Below are 16,374 nucleotides of genomic sequence, written 5' to 3'. Positions count from 1 at the left end.
AATGTTTAATACTTTTGGCAATAATTTTTAAGTTTACTTAGTTAATTTATTGCTATTTATTTTTTAATTAGATTTCTTAATCAATGTCTGTACACTGAAAAAAGTGTTGCATGCTGAACTGTTACAAACAATTTATTTGTGTTGAATTTAAACAAATTAAGTTTAATAATGTTCAACTTAATTTGTTTAAATTCAACACAAATAAATTGTTTACAACCACTTTACGTAAAAAAAATCAGTGTATTTATTCCTTTTGTATTTATTATTTATTTTCTCATTGCTGATTAATGTACATATAGTTTTACAAATATTTTAGAATATTTACACACGTTTTACATTTTAGATGGACTGACTGTATTATAATGCTGTTAGTGTTTTGCCTTGCTGTCTCAAACCCATAGAAATAGAACACGTGAGTAGAAGAGAAGTCCCACCACACACAGATACAAAGTAGGCGGTGCTATAGATGATAAAGCTGTTGATTCTCGTCGGTCAGGTACAAATGTGAGCAATATTTATTTTATTTGAACAGTGTATCTTTAACTTACTCTTTTGGTCGAACATATTTACCCCATGATCCACAAAACTTGCCTCCACGAGGTTTCTGTTACTTTTCTCAAATCAAAATGGACCGTGCACAGTCGATTCTACTTCATGTGAATTCCTAAAATAACATACGCTGCTGTATTTTGCTTCACGTGACAGATGTAGGCTAATATATGTAATATACATTGCAAAAAGATTGTGGTTTGGTGTATAAATAATACAGTAAGACAAGCATGCTCTAAATAGTTTTAGGTTCCAGGCCACCACGCGCCCCCTTCTGGATGAACATTTTTTGCGTCCCAAAAGAAAACGTGTTCCGTGCATAAATATGGTCACACCCTACTGTAGTTTACATTCTTCTGGTCCTTCATGGTTCCATGTGAGCAGCTTTAATTAAAGAGTAGCTTATTATATGTGTTAAATTCCACATAATATATTCGATAAATATACGAGAATGTCTCACACTGTCGTTACTACTACAACTACCACAACAACTTCCTCGTCGGATGGAGGATTTTGCAACATCGCTTATGTGCGTTCATTTCAGGGATTACTGAAAATCGGCCAAGTGGTAAGATAATTGTATATGACTTACATAAAATGTACTTTATGAATTAAATGTGGACGAATGTGTACAAACACTCATTTATGGGAAATACATTGAGCAAGTAACGGAGTGTTTTACGCTACAATGCTGCATTGAACTATAACGGAACTTTCCACTCGCTATTTTTATAACTTATTCAGGTCTACAGAAGCATAATTAAATATATGTCTATAAAAGGTTACAAAAATGTATTCCACTTCAATATAATGCCAATTTCCAGCAACACAATTGCTAAAACGTAACTTATGGTATCACAATTTCCTTTAAATCTATTTTTGTATGTGCCTTGTTATGACTTAAAAATGTACCAAGTTATATTTCAAAGAAGACAAAATTGAATCACTTCTTACAATTGAAATGCAATTTAAGTGATGCATTCATTCACAGAATTAATCAGCTATTTAAATTATTTTGTCCGCCATGATATATGAAATATATTAATCATTTATTATTATGAAATTGCCATGTGACAGTATAGTAGTGGTTTTGGGGTCAGAGTTTGGCTTTGTGTGTTTGGGTTGTGTGTGTAGCCTATGTGTGTGCGCTCTTGTGTAGTAAGTGATGACAGGCAATGATAATTTGTAAAGACTCACACACCCCGGATGCTCAGGAACAGCCGGCTGCTAAAATGGTTGTGGTGATGAGAGAGATATAGAGAGATTTGCACTGAAACATGTGGGGCCCACCACAAGGGCCCAACACAAAACCCACCACAGAAAGAAAGATAGAAAATGAGCAGGTAATCGACAGGAAATATTCAAACCTCTGTTGTCTGTTCTACAAAATCTACATACTTAATTCTTCATCAGATTTACATAATTTTATGCACAAATACATTATACCAAATTCATTATTCCAGAGAAATTCTTACTGAAATGGGAAATCATCGCTTTTTTGAAGCTTAAAAATTAATATAGCCCAAAACAAAAATGACTGCAGAACTAATAATTTATATTTTTGTATTATTCGTTGTAATATGTTTGTTTTTAATGTTAGCTTCTGATAATTAAGCTATTTATTAATGTGTGAAAAACATGAAATAGACAAATAATTTCATTTACTGTTAGTTTTTAAAAACTTTAAAAAATTTAGCATAACAATATTACAGTTTTATTATATACAATTTTGTTTTATGTAAAAATCAGAAAATCATTTATTCATTCATTTTCGCCCTTTATTAATCTGGGGTTGCCAGAATGAACTGCCAACTTATCCAGCATATGTTTCACACAGTGGATGCCCTTCCAGCTGCAACCCAGCTCAGGGAAACACCCATAAACTTTAATCAACACATACGCACGCACACACACACACATACACCCTGGCCAATTTAGTTTATTCAATTTACCTATAGTGCATGTCTTTGGAGTGTGGGGGAAACCAGAGCACCCTGAGGAGAACATGCAAACTGCTCGGACCACAGAGCTCATGCAAACATATCCACATGTATGTCTTTGTTTGTGCAGGTGACTCTCCTGATAGCTTTCCTCTGTGTGCACTGTGAGCAGCGCTGGACCGATTACTCCGCCTTTCGCTATTTTGAAGTGGTCACTGCGTGGTTTCTCATCGTCTTCTTCTTCTTCTTCCTCATGCATTTGTTTCGCCTTCAGAGCAAAATCACATGCATCAACTGGACATTGACTGTGAGTCAGCACAGTTCACATTTTCAATGTCTGCACACTAAAGATCATGGCAGTGCTCGTCTTTCCAGAAAGTCTCTTTTAAAATAATTGGCCCTTTGTTTCTTTCGCAGGAGTTTTTACATTACGCCGTCGGAGGAATCCTGGTCTTTATCGCCTCTATAGTTGTAGCTGTAAAGAGTTATGGGATCTCAGGGTTAATCGCTGGATCAGTAAGTGTCCTTTATAGTTTATGTGCTGCAAATTGGCCAGGAAAACACACAAAGCCTTCTTGTGTTGGGAAGAGGAAGATGGAAATGTGTATCCAGGGGCATATGGTTTCCTTTACATCACACACAAACAGAATGTTGATGCTTACAAAGCTTGCACAGATTCAGTTATATAAATGTAATTAGCTGTAAAACACGAAATTGGAAGTGTTAATGAATCAAAGGTATTGCTGTACAGCTAATCAAATCATGATATGGACTAGTATCTGTGAAGAGTTAAACACAAAAAGACTGTTAGGGCGCACTATGCGAATGCTATCCGAATCGTGCCCAGGCCTGTTTCCTGGATCGTTTGAGAAGTGTGAGTGCTCTGAATCGGGCTCAGACATGGTTCAGTTGGCCGGCCCTGGCCCAGTAAGAAAAAGTGTGCTAGAGTGTGGTATGCTTGTAGTGTGTGTGTGCAAAGTTAGCCTGAGCCCGAAACTGAAGACGGGACGTGACTTTTAAAGGTTCAGGACACCCTGGAGAACTTTTTTTTATATATATATTAACAGATTTGTGTGTGTTGAGCATCAGTTAAGACAATGTTAGCACCTGTCAGCTGTAATTGTGGGGAAAACTGGATAATTTTGAGCTTTTGTCAGGTAATTTTAGCTTCTGGGATTAAAATGATTTTTGGGGCGGGATCAAAATCGGCGACATAGTGCAGTACTGCAAGTGCAATGATGATGCGTCGGTTTCTCATTATTATTCATAGCGGAGTTTTCTTATCCTATGAGAAGAGCCGGTTGCTTAATTATTCATGAGACCTGCCAGAGTCAAGCCCGAGCTGTGAGGCAAGGACCTACGGCACACAGTATTAGCCGTTCATGAAGGCTCATATGCGTTTGTTTCCATGATCCACGGGGTTTGTTGCATGTTTTCCCCCGCGATCTTGTCAGGGCCGATCATACAGCAAAGCTGTGTGTGCGCTGCTAGCATTTTTTGTCGGGAGAGCAGCACGAGAATTAGAGAATGGCGGACGCTGTCTTTTATCAGGAGTTCATTCACATTCAGACACATCACTGTGCTGCTGTGTTTGCCTAAATCCTCCAGATTACCAGCAGGGCTAATGGTTAGAACTGAGTAAGGCCCCGTTTACACTAGTGCGTTTTAGTTTGAAAACGCATAAGTTTTGCTACGGTTACGCCATCCGTCCACACTACGCCGGAGTTCTCGAGCGCCGAAAACGGAGCTTTTTGAAAATGCTGGAGAGGCCGTTTTCATTCTAAAACGCTGCTGCTCCGTCTCAGTGTGGATGGGGAAAGACGGAGACATCTGAAAACGGAGGTGGGGCTGCCGACGTTCGCCTATCTGATTGGGGCTTTTCCTCAATATTAAGTAGCCCACACACACTTCAGTCTCGCATCCTCTTCTTGCAAGTTAAGACTTCTCAAGTTTGATCAAGGCTGCAGTCTCCCCCTTCCCAGTTTGATATGGAAAACATACCGAGGACACGGGTAAATCTTCAAAGGGAACAGTGTACTTTATAACTTCATTCACATCACCTTGGCTACGTTGTTTCACTTTCTCAACAATAAAATGTAAACATGATTTAAGGAACTGCCTATTTTCATTTTATTATTAGCAACTTAACAGACAGCAGAAATGTTGAGGCGTCGTGCTGCATATATGAGCGTCATCTTCACTGTGTGGATATTTATAACAAAACGGAGCCGATAACAACTGCCTCCTTTCAATTTCAGTGAAAATACGAAACGCACCCTCTCTTTTGCTGAATATCAGTTTTAATAATCGATAATTATAGAAGTATAACATACAATAAGTTTATACATTGTAGGAAATAAAGGCAAGCGATCAGTCAATGTACCTGGATTAATCATTAACTTATCTTTGCGCTTAACCAAAACATGTTACCCGTGAACAAGTAATAGATTCCAATGACCAAAGTCAGGGAATTGGCCTATGTCGTTAGATAAAGACAACAACATGAATGAAATATCACGTTTAGCAAATATAGCGAGATTAGATCCAGCGGGAGATGCTTGATGAGCAGTCCGACAAGCAGAGCTCTCATCTGGGTAGAAATGCTGGAGCGCTTGCCCGAGAGTGTGTGTGTGGTTACGTGATGTGCCTTTTCAGCGTTTTGGTGTGGACGGAGAGCTGTTCAGAAACGCTGGGTAAAACGCGAGTGTGGACGCGGATCGTTTTCATTCTACAACGCCGTTTTAAAACTAAAACGCACTAGTGTAAACGGGGCCTCAAACTGCTCTGAGTCTGCTGGATACGGGGATTGAGGGAGAAGTCCTCATTTATAGGGTATGCATGAACACACATCTTTATAATGATATAAATTGTGGTTATGTGTATATGGAATTACGAATAACAAATGTAGCAGGGCATTAAATCACTGTTCATTTCTTTGCATTTTAACTTTGTAAACTATAAACTCATGCGTCTCCTCACGGTTTGTCTCATTTTGTGAGCTAACTAACAACAACAGTTGTCCGCTCACATTCTCCCCTGCTGGCTACGCCCACTCCTGCCCGATGCTCGCGGAGCTCCACACCCATTAATCATGCATCTTTTGAAAAAATTCTGAAGTAGACTTTAACCGAAAGTGGGGGGTGTCATGGCCCTTTAAGGGACTGATTTAGTTGTGTTTATTAATAATTCTTACTGTTTAATGAACACAAACTGTCATAGATTATTAAAGATGCAAACCCCTCACTGCACGACAGCTGCACCTTCAGAAAACCTCCTAATTCCTGCAGCAAGTGGACTTTATGATTGTTTATGAGCGTCAAAAGTGGCTGATCTGTTTGACAAAATATTTGACTGCGTGTCACTGCATATCAAATGACTAAAACGATATAACTGAAGAAATCTCCACTGTGCTGAGCGAGAGCGCTTTTTAAATTGAACAGCGCATCATCAATGACGTAAGCGTGTTCAGGCGCGAAAGATATGTAAATGCGGGTTGCAGGCCATCGGGGGAGGCAGGACAAGCGTGCTTCGGCCTGGTTCAAGGCAACTGTAAATAGTGTGAGTACGCCCTTATGTGTGTCTGTAGGAATGAATGGGCCGGTTATGTTTACTAGACACACCGTCACCTTGGAATTATAAAGTTCTATCTGCGTTCTAAATGATTTTAATATATTGAGCTTTAAAGTTTTTTGCATTCCACAGTAAACAGCATGTGTCTAACATTTGCTTTTTAAATAAAACGTTTTATAATCTAAACAACTTATTAAAAAAACATCCTATATTTTACGTTTCCATTTAATAAGAATCTGTCAATAACTCAATTTTGACAAAAATGTCAGATAGAACCTAATAATTCTAAGTTGACGACACACGTCTGTCTCTGAAATCTCTGATGAGAGTCACTTTAGCAGAATTCAGTCAAATTAAACGTTTTAGGTGTAACTTGAAGAAACTGTGACATATATTACTGTTGTACAAAGTATAATGTCTAAGTAGTAATTCTAATAATGTTAATATTAATCAAAGCATTATTTTAAATGGGAAAATGTGTTTTATAGGGCCCTGGTATTTGTAATCTTGCATAGCGCAAAACTGTTTTTGTTGTTAATGTTTTTTTAAATTTTCATTGTAATTTTGTAATTTTTTTTGTTAATTTCTGATTATTTAGTTACTTCAGAACATGTAAAATGAATAGAAATAGGATTGTAATCGCGTTTTATTAGATTAAAAAAAAAAAAATATATATATATTTTTATATATATATATATATATATATATATATATATATATATATATATATATATATATATATATATATATATAATGAAACATTTTTTTTGTAAAATTAAAACTAATATACTATTAGTTATAACTAATTATATACTGTTTGTAACTATATGTATATATACTCTCACACACACACACACGCACACACAAACACACACACACACAAAGAAGACACAATACAAAAAAACCCAAACCTACTTAGTTTACAAATGAAGTTGTGTCTAATAAAATGAAACGATGCCGGATACTAATATTGAACACATAAAGAAAGGAAGTTGTAGAAAGGCAGTGAAAGCCTAAACCGCAGCTGAAATCTCTCAGTAGTTATTCAGCAACCCTCTGCCCTTCTTTATTGTAAATGAATATTAGCTGCTTCAGTCCAACATCTACATTAGCAGGATGATGAAGAAGAAACCGGATTGAACATTTCAGTAAGACTATGACCCTAAACAAAGCCAATGAAACTTTCAAATGCTTTCAGAGAAAGAAAATCAAGGTGTAGAATGGCCCAGCCAATTGACCTGACTTGAATCCAATAGAAAATAGAAATTAAAGATCAGATTTGATAAATGAGACCCACAGAACCATGAAGATTTTTACACTCTGCTGAAGTCTGTGAAAAAATCAAGCCTGAGCGATTAATGTGACTTCCTTCTCCATGTGAGAGATGTCTTTAAGCCTTTTATATAAAGTATTAATAACTGTTCAGTAGTTCAGTGCTTTCTCCTTGTGTCATTCCATTGTTATTACACAAAACTCATTATTCAGATTTTTTTGTTTTGTTTTATTTTTATGTTTGCATTGTTTGGGTTTTTAGCAAAATCTGGATAAATTCCATGACAACAGCTCCTTTAGAAATATTATTACCAAAAAAACCATGACATGTTGATTGTTTATTCTCCCACACACTCGAAAAACAACATGAATGAACTGTGTGGAACCCTGCATTTTTTGACAGTGTATATCAATTATATATAATTTGTTCTGGGGCCGTCTGGCCATAGGGAGCACCGGTCTGGCCTACCACCGGGAGTCTGGCCTCATCCCCCCACTCCTCACTTTCTAGATCACATCAAATGTGGCCTGGCTGCATGACTCTGGCCTGCCGCGCACAACAACACTCCCCCCCCCCTTACCCCGCCTTTTTAATTTCTAGATCACATCAGATGTGGCCTGACTAACTGAAAATTTGGCCCGGTGGAAAATGCTTTCCCAGTCCGCCCCTGAATATGTTGTGGCCTATCTTAAAAAATAGGTTCTAAGCATAGTTTTGTAACATTTCCGTAAAGGTTTAAACAACTATAATTGCTAAATGTTGTCTGAACCTTCAAAAATATATATTTTTAATGTTTAAAATGAGTATAAAATTATACTACAATACATATTATTACAATAATTCTCAAGGGTGATTAGAGGTGGGTTTTAAATTTTTATTTCCTTCACATTATTGGCCATGCATGTACAATTCTTGTAAAGGTCTTTAAGGCAGAAAAGGCTAATGACTTTTTATGTTTCACAAACTGCAGTTTACAGTTATTAAATACTGTAGCTAATGGCTGTTTTTATATAAACAGGTGTTTGGCTTCATGGCAACTTTTCTTATTGCAATCAGCATATGGACTTCATATAAGGTCACCTGTGGCTCTCAACCGACTGGTGAGTCTTCACTGTGTTTGAATGATGTAATTTGTGCAAAATAACTGTGTGACATAGTGTGATATTTGTAGTATTGCAGAATGGATTTGTTGTTAACATCCTGCTGATGTTCTCTTGAAGGTGCCGCAGTGTAACCGGAAGAAGAAAACATCTTCATCTTGGCTGGAAGTATAAAGAAAAATTCTCAGTTTGTTCTGGATAGATCATAATGATGAGTGCTTTAAATACCCGAAAGGGACATTTTTGATGTTGCTGCATCCTTCATCAAAACTTGGGTGCCTTAATCGTCTTAATCGGTCACACTCTGAATTTTTCAGCTGCAAGACTTCAGTGTTCTTTTAAGAGTGAAGTTTTGGTTTACTATATGCCATGTCTGAAATGAAAAGGGGCCATTTATGCACAAGAATGTTTACATTATTTATTTGAAGTTATAATGTGAGATACAATTTTGATTCATTTATTTAGTTAACGAAAAGTTTAGATGAAGTGAGGTGTTCATGAAGGATTCATTCAGATTCACAGTATTATTATTATTATACAAAAGTTGAAGTGTATTTTTGCTTTTTTCACAGTACCTCTACATATAATTTTATGATATACAGCTTTAAAGTTTGAAGAATGTATTCTTGGCTTTCTAAATGCAAGTCCCTTTGTTTTATACACTGTGTGATATAAAAAGTCGACTTATATAGTCTATGCTGTGTTGTGTCCTTTCTGATTCAAATTTAGATATTTTGTTAACAGTTTTGGCTCCCATTAACTTCCATTATGCCTTTTGTCATCAGAAGTAGTCAAAATTTTGTTTTCTTTAAAAGGAGGAAGAATGAAAGTACAGATTTACTTTCCCTTTTGTTAACATTTATATTGACAACTCATACAGTAAACAACATGCGTGTAACAGTTGTCTTTCACACATTAACATGACAGAGACCTTAAATGGACTCTAAATGTAAATGATCAAAACTCTCTTCAATTTGCAAATTGGGGTAAAACAAACAGGGCAAAGGCAGATAGAACCTTCTGATTCTAAAAAAGTTTTGGAATCTATCTGGCAGATCATTAATTGAAGCATTACTTTTCAAGAAATACAATCAGTCTGCTTATTAATTAAAATTTGAAAAAATAAAAATTTGTGTTTTAACTATATTTATGCTTGAGAAAGTAAAGTTTTTGCTTTCTGTAACATTTATTTAATGTTTTAGGATGAATATTTTTTCTTGTTCAAATCAAGCATACAAGACTTATTAATTTTATGTAAATAATATGGTCATATTTATTAAAATTATATGCTTTATATGAATGGTTGAATTATATTTATTGAATTATTTGTCCGGTGAATGAAATTAAGAATTTGCTCTTCAAGGCTTAATATTCGATTTAAAGACTTTAAAAGAAAGTGTTTCTTTCTGGTCTTTCCCGCTGTCAACCGGCAAAAAAACAAAACAAACCAAAGAAAGCTGATCCTGATTGGTCCTCTTGCGTGCATTCGAAATGCTGATTGGCTCACATAAAGAACCTTATAGAGCCAAGCTAGAGTTTGACTGTGTAGATAAAACCTTTTTTGTTTTTTAAATTAAAAGTCTTAAATGTAAACAACTTATACAAAAACATCACATAATGTAAATAAGTTGTCATTTAATTAGAATATGTGAATTACTCAATTTTGACAAAAATGTCAGATAGAAACTTAAGTCTAAGGTGACGATTAAGCTCATTCTCATGAACATAATGCAAATTCTTAGATTCAATAACCTTATGTTATATATTATACACTGATTATTTTTAAGGTAAGTGGTTGTAAACAATTTATATGGGCTGAATTTAAACAAACAAGTTAATAGTAGTAATGTTCGACTTTTTTGTTTGTTTAAATTCAGCTTATATAAATAGTTTGAAACATTCTCCTTCTTTCTGTATTCTAATTTAAACAAATGTATTACAGTGATAAAAGTGTCTGATGGATGACAGTAAAGACACTTTTAAGGGGAAATTGCATCAAGACAAAGCATCCTTTAATGGATCTAAAACAAATTATATCTCTGCATGCTTTTGGAAGGAAATATGGACGTGAGCAGCACTAAGCATGTAAATAAGTACACCCCTCAGAAATCTATCTTTTAAATTCATGTTTTTAATAGGAAGTTATACAATATTATATTTGTGCATATACATTAGATTAGTCAGTACTGAAGCAAAATCTGGAGCTCATCTAACAAAATAACTTACAATAACGGTCCAAAAACTAGTACACCCAAATTTATGTTCTAGTAAAATATTAAATACAAATAAAAAAAAGAGGCAAAATCAAGAGAAGTAAAATTTTGTAATTTTTTTGCAATGTTTAGCTTGAACTTAATAGTATTATCTTTCCATTTTTAAATATGTTTGGTGACTAAAGTATTATTTTAATTAATATATCTGTTTAATAAATCTGTTTTGTTTAAATGCACCAAAATACATTGCCAACTGTATATTCACTGAGAAATGCATAAAAATATACATTTTCAAAATGGGGTGGACTCAATTATGCTGAGCACTGTATATCTTATATAGAAAATCGTGCACAGAGTGACTAATGATTACAGTAAATGGGTGTTGCTGGAAATTCCTGACCTGCTATCAGAGAAATGTTTTGAAAAGAGAAAGATGGAAATACATTAACATGTGCTATAGATCTCTTATGGGTTGTTGTAACTCTGCTGAAATGTTGGAGTGAATCTGAGGAAATATATTCCTTAGGGAAGAATGATGGCATTTTGATGGAGAGGGCTGGGGTGAAATGGAGAGAGCCGTTCCAGAGATTCAGTCTCAGTATCGCAGCTAATTTAGAAACATGACTCAAGAATATTCAGGCTCCTCCTTAAGGCTACTTTTGGAGCACAGTAGGGGCTTTTAAAGTGACTAAAGTAAACACTGCCGTGGTGCTTTGATTATTCACAATCTTGAGATTTGCATGCTTAATCAAACAGGACAAAGAGAAAACTTGTTGGGCTGTAATGGAGGATGAAAGGCACTGAATATCTGATAGTGTTTGTTCATTTTTACCAGAAGTGCAGTAGTTTTGCAACACAAATCCTGAATAGACTACAAACTGCGGTCTACTCTTGATATCAGGAAGCTTTTGGAAACATTAAAATTTGTTATTTCTCTTCAGAAGATAACCTGCACTTTCAAGCTACTTATTTAAAATGAGCTGAAACTACACAATTCTTGAGATTTCATTGGGACAACTTAAAATTTTTATGTTCAATCCATACAAATTAACTTAATCGATTTGTGTGGGGACAACATGAATGAATTTTGTGAAACCCTGCGGTTTTTTTTACAGTGTGCCTACTTGTTTTAAACAGTGACCGTTAATTTTTTCAACCATAATAATATTAGTGAAGGGGTAGTTTACATATATATATGTGTGTGTGTGTGTGTGTGTGTGTGTGTGTGTGTGTGTGTGTATTGGAGGAAACTCAAACAGGTGTGAAAAGTGAAGGGTGATTAAATTATAAAAAATGTTCATTTTTGGGTGAACTGTCCCTTTAAGAATACAACAACTTAAACTGCACTTTATGGATTCGGATCAGAGTTGCCATGTTTGCATTACAGAACCACCAAATGCAAATAAAAGTAGCCCAAATAGGCCTATCTCAACTGATTCTAACTTGTATGAACAGGTTTATGCTGCAATGAGGGAATAAATGTTTATCTATAAGTGTAAAAATATGTTTTAGTGCTTGGTTACGGTTCAGGGATAAACATAGTTGGGACAGAAGTCTAGGGAAAGTCCCCATAAGTCATAGTGACATAATATATGTGTGTATGTGTGTTAAAAATGAACTTCGTCTGCCCTCTTGTGGTTTATTGCAGCATTCGGTTTATGGATTATTCATATATTAACAAAAGAAAAAAAAACTGTTGAAATCGAAATCGCTACATTTACAAAATCATTTGGTTTTTATAAATTGTAATCCAATTGTAAAACCAATGTAAACTAAACGAAGACGAGAAATGTTACACTGGCTATAGCTGAAATCAAACACATACATGTGACAATCATATTTTAAAATATATATTTTTAACTAATTTAAGCAATTTTTTTTCGATTGCCTAGAACAAAACCACAATGATTAAGCTGAAATAATGGTGTCTTTCAAAATATCTAGTAAAATATAATGTACTTTCATTATGGTGAAAATAAAAAAATCAGTTATTAAAAATTAGTTAAAACTATTATGTTTAAATATGTTGATAAAATGTTTTTGTGTTAAACTGAAATTGGGGGAAAATATAAAGGGGGGCAAATAATTTAGGAGTGCTAATAATTCTGTCTGACTTCAACAGATATTTTATATATATATATATATATATATATATATATATATATATATATATATATATATATATATATATATATATATATATATATATATATATACACACACACACACACACACACACACACAGTGGAAATCAGAATTATTAGCCCCCTTTTGATTTGTTTTTTCTTTTTTAAATATTTCCCAAATGATTTTTTACAGAGCAAGGAAATTTTCACAGTGTGTCTGATAATATTTTTTCTTCTGGAGAAAGTCTTATTTGTTTTATTTCATCTAGAATAAAAGCCGTTTTTTTTTTTTAAACCATTTTTGGACAAACTTATTATATAGCTAATTATATAGCTAATTTTTCTTTCGTTAGTCTACAGAACAAACCATCGTTATACAATGCCTATTTACCCTAACCTGCCTAGTTAACCTAATTAAACTAGTTAAGCCTTTAAATGTCACTTTAAGCTGTATAGAAGTGTCTTGAAAGATATGAAGTAAAATATTATTTACTGTCATCATGGCAAAGATAAAATAAATCAGTTATTAGAAATGAGTTATTAAAACTATTATGTTTAGAAAAGTGTTGAAACAGTCTTCCCTCCATTAAACAGAAATTGTAAATAATTGTAAAAATAATTAAGGGGGCTAATAATTCAGGGGGGCTAATAATTCTGACTTCAACTGTATATATATATATATATATATATATATATATATATATATATATATGTATGTGTGTGTGTGTGTGTGTATGTGTGTGTGTGTGTGTGTGTTTATGTCTGTATGGGGCACAGCAAAAAGGTCGCGGTTCGAGTCCCGGTTGGGTTGGGTCAGTTGTCATTTCTGTAAGGAGTTTTCATGTTCTCCCCTTGTTTATGTGGGTTTCCTTCAGGTGCTCTGGTCCCCACAGTCCAAAAACATGTGCTATAGATGAATTGGGCAAACTAAATCGGCTGTGTGTGTGAATGAGTGTGTATGGGTGTTCCGGTACTGGGCGGGGACTGGAAGGGCATCTGCTGTGTAAAACATATGCCGGAATAGTTGGTGGTTCATTCTGCTGTGGCAACACTTGGTAAATAAGGGACTAAGCCGAAGGAAAATAAATAAATTAATGGATCTAATATGTGTGTGTGTGTGCATGTTTGTGAAATATTTATGTGATTTTTTTTTATATATATACCTTTTTATTTTTTTAGAATCATTACTTCAATTTTCAGTCACCTAATCCTTTATTAATTGTTCTAATAATAATATTAATAATATTGCAAATTTAATATAACATTATAGATTTTTTTTAGGCATTCACCTGTAATGTCTTTGCTTTCATGGCTGCATTGGGCTAAACTTGCTCAGCAAACATTCATTCATTCATTTATTTATTCATTTTCTTTTCGGCTTAGTCCGTTTATTAATCTGGGGATCGCCACAGTGGAATAAACCCACAAGTAATCCAGCATATGTTTTACACAGCGGATGCCCTTCCAGCTGCAAACCATCAGTGGGAAACACCCTTACACTCTCATTCACACACACACACTATGGCCAATTTAGCTTATCCAATTCACCTGTACTGCATGTGTTTAGACTTTTGGGGGAAACTGGAGCACCCGGAGGAAACCCATTCCAACACGGGGAGAACATGCAAACTCCACACAGAAATGCCAACTGAACCAGCTGAGCCTTGAACCATGCAGCGACCCACTTGCTGTGAGGTAACAGCGCTACCCACTGCCCCACTGTGCCGCCCTTCTCAGCAAACAATAACAAAATATTGAACAATAAATGTAATAAAATTAGTTATTACAATAATAAAGAAAATAGTAAAGTTGATCATTTGCATAACAGTTGCACAAAATATAAAGAGATACAAATTTTTGAAGGGTGCACAGATTATTGCTGTAGTTTCTTTAATGCTGTATTTTGATAAGATAACGTAAGTGTGTGTGTGTGTGTGTGTATTTGTGTGTTTGTGTGTGTGCATGCGTGCGTGCACAAGGGCATTTATTAATAATGACTCCAAACAATGATCCCAGGTGAGTGTGTTTAGCATGGGAAACCTTTAAAACAATATTTTCTCACAGGTTTGTGCATGAAAGTCTGGATTTTCTCAGAGCTTCTGTTGCTGGATTCTGGCCAAGTAAAGTTTATGTGCGTCTATGCAAAGTTTACCTGGATATTCAGGCTTAAGCAAAGCTAGCGATAAAGTTCAATGCTCTTTGGACTGTTTATCACATTATGTAAAATGAACTTCGATATGAAATGTGAGAAGATCTAGACTTTTGGCTTTTATCAGTTCACATCGGTCTCAAAAAGGTTGATTTCATTGCACAGAAGGAACAGAAGACCCATGAGGGAATATAATCAGATTAATTAAACAGGAGAGGAAACTAATGGACTGATAAAATGCCACAGTATATAAACAGCTCCTGTTAAAGAGGGGAATCACAATCACATGTTTTCTTTCTCTCTCCCTTTCTGTATGCAAAAAACATATCCCAAGCATCTACATACTGTATTTTGTGTTATTCATAAAAACGACACTCATACACACTTAGCGACCACTTTACACCTTACTATTACTGGGGTTGACCCCAGTTTCAAATCTCCCGTTCCACCACATCATAAAGGTGCTTTATTGGATTGAGATCTGGTGACTGTGGAGGTCATTTGAGTACAGATAATTCACGCTTTATGACATGACGCGTTATCCTGCTGAAAGACGCCATCAGAAGATGGGTATACTGTGGTCATAAAGGGATGGACATGGTCAGCAGCAATACTCAGGTAGGCTGTGGCACTGACACGATGCTCACTTGGTACTAATGGGCCCAAAGTGTGTCAAGAAAACCCCCCCCATTACACCACCAACAACCTGAACCGTTGTTACAAGGCAGGATGGATCCATGCTTCCATGTTGTTGACGGCAATTTCTGACCCTACTATCCGACTGTCACAGCAGAAATCAAGACTCATCGGACCAGGCAACATTTTTCCAATCTTCTATTGTCCAATTTTGGTGAGCCTGTGTGGTCTTCTGCTGCTGTAGCCCATCCGCCTCAAGGTTGGACGTGTTGTGCGTTCAGAGATGCTCTTCTGCATACCTCAGCTGTAACGAGTGGTAATTTGAGTTATTGTTGCCTTTCTATCAGCTCGAACCAGTCTGGCCATTCTCCTTTGACCTCTGGCATCAACAAGGCATTTGCACCCACAGAACTGCTGCTCACTGGATATTTTGTCATTTTCGAGCCATTCTCTGGAAACACTAGATTGTGGTTGTGTAAAAATCTGCAGTTTCTGAAATACTCAGGCCAGCCTGTCTGGCATCAACAATAATGCCACACTCAGTCACTTAAATCACATTTCTTCCGCATTCTGATGCTCAGTTTGAACTGCAGCAGATCATCTTGCTCTGGTCTACATGCCTAAATGCATTGAGTTGCAGCCATGTGATTGGCTGATTAGAAATGTGTGTTAATGAGCAGTTGGACAGGTGTACCTAATAAAGTGGCCAGTGAGTGTAGGTTGGGAACCAATTAAGGCAGAACAATAGTGATTTTTTTTCTTTTTGGTTGAACTTTTCTTTAGCTTATAGTCTCAAGCTTTTTAGATTCTGAACATAT

The 16,374-nt window shown here is 35.5% G+C and overlaps 2 protein-coding genes across 3 annotated transcripts in view; one reads left to right on the top strand and one right to left on the bottom strand.

Moving 5' to 3' along the window:
* si:dkey-11p23.7 overlaps positions 1-16,374 on the bottom strand; it is a 55,872-nt gene that overhangs the window by 16,496 nt on the left and 23,002 nt on the right. The gene's annotated exons all lie outside the window — the stretch shown is intronic.
* cmtm7 (CKLF-like MARVEL transmembrane domain containing 7) lies at positions 868-9,126 on the top strand. 2 transcript variants are annotated; one of them, NM_001130114.1, is made up of 5 exons: positions 868-1,117; positions 2,620-2,796; positions 2,907-3,005; positions 8,351-8,432; positions 8,553-9,126. In NM_001130114.1, the coding sequence occupies exons 1-5, from the start codon at positions 1,001-1,003 to the stop codon at positions 8,564-8,566; spliced, it is 489 nt and encodes a 162-aa protein (NP_001123586.1). In that variant the 5' UTR covers positions 868-1,000; the 3' UTR covers positions 8,567-9,126. The 2 variants fall into 2 exon arrangements, 1 of the variants encoding a protein (NP_001123586.1); XR_012391494.1 differs by lacking the exons at positions 8,351-8,432; positions 8,553-9,126 and adding an exon at positions 5,251-6,715 and having other exon boundaries at positions 881-1,117; positions 2,907-4,127.

Source organism: Danio rerio, chromosome 16 (genome assembly GCF_049306965.1).
Source record: "Danio rerio strain Tuebingen ecotype United States chromosome 16, GRCz12tu, whole genome shotgun sequence".
NCBI lineage: Eukaryota > Metazoa > Chordata > Actinopteri > Cypriniformes > Danionidae > Danio > Danio rerio.
This window is presented reverse-complemented; position numbering and strand designations above follow the sequence as displayed.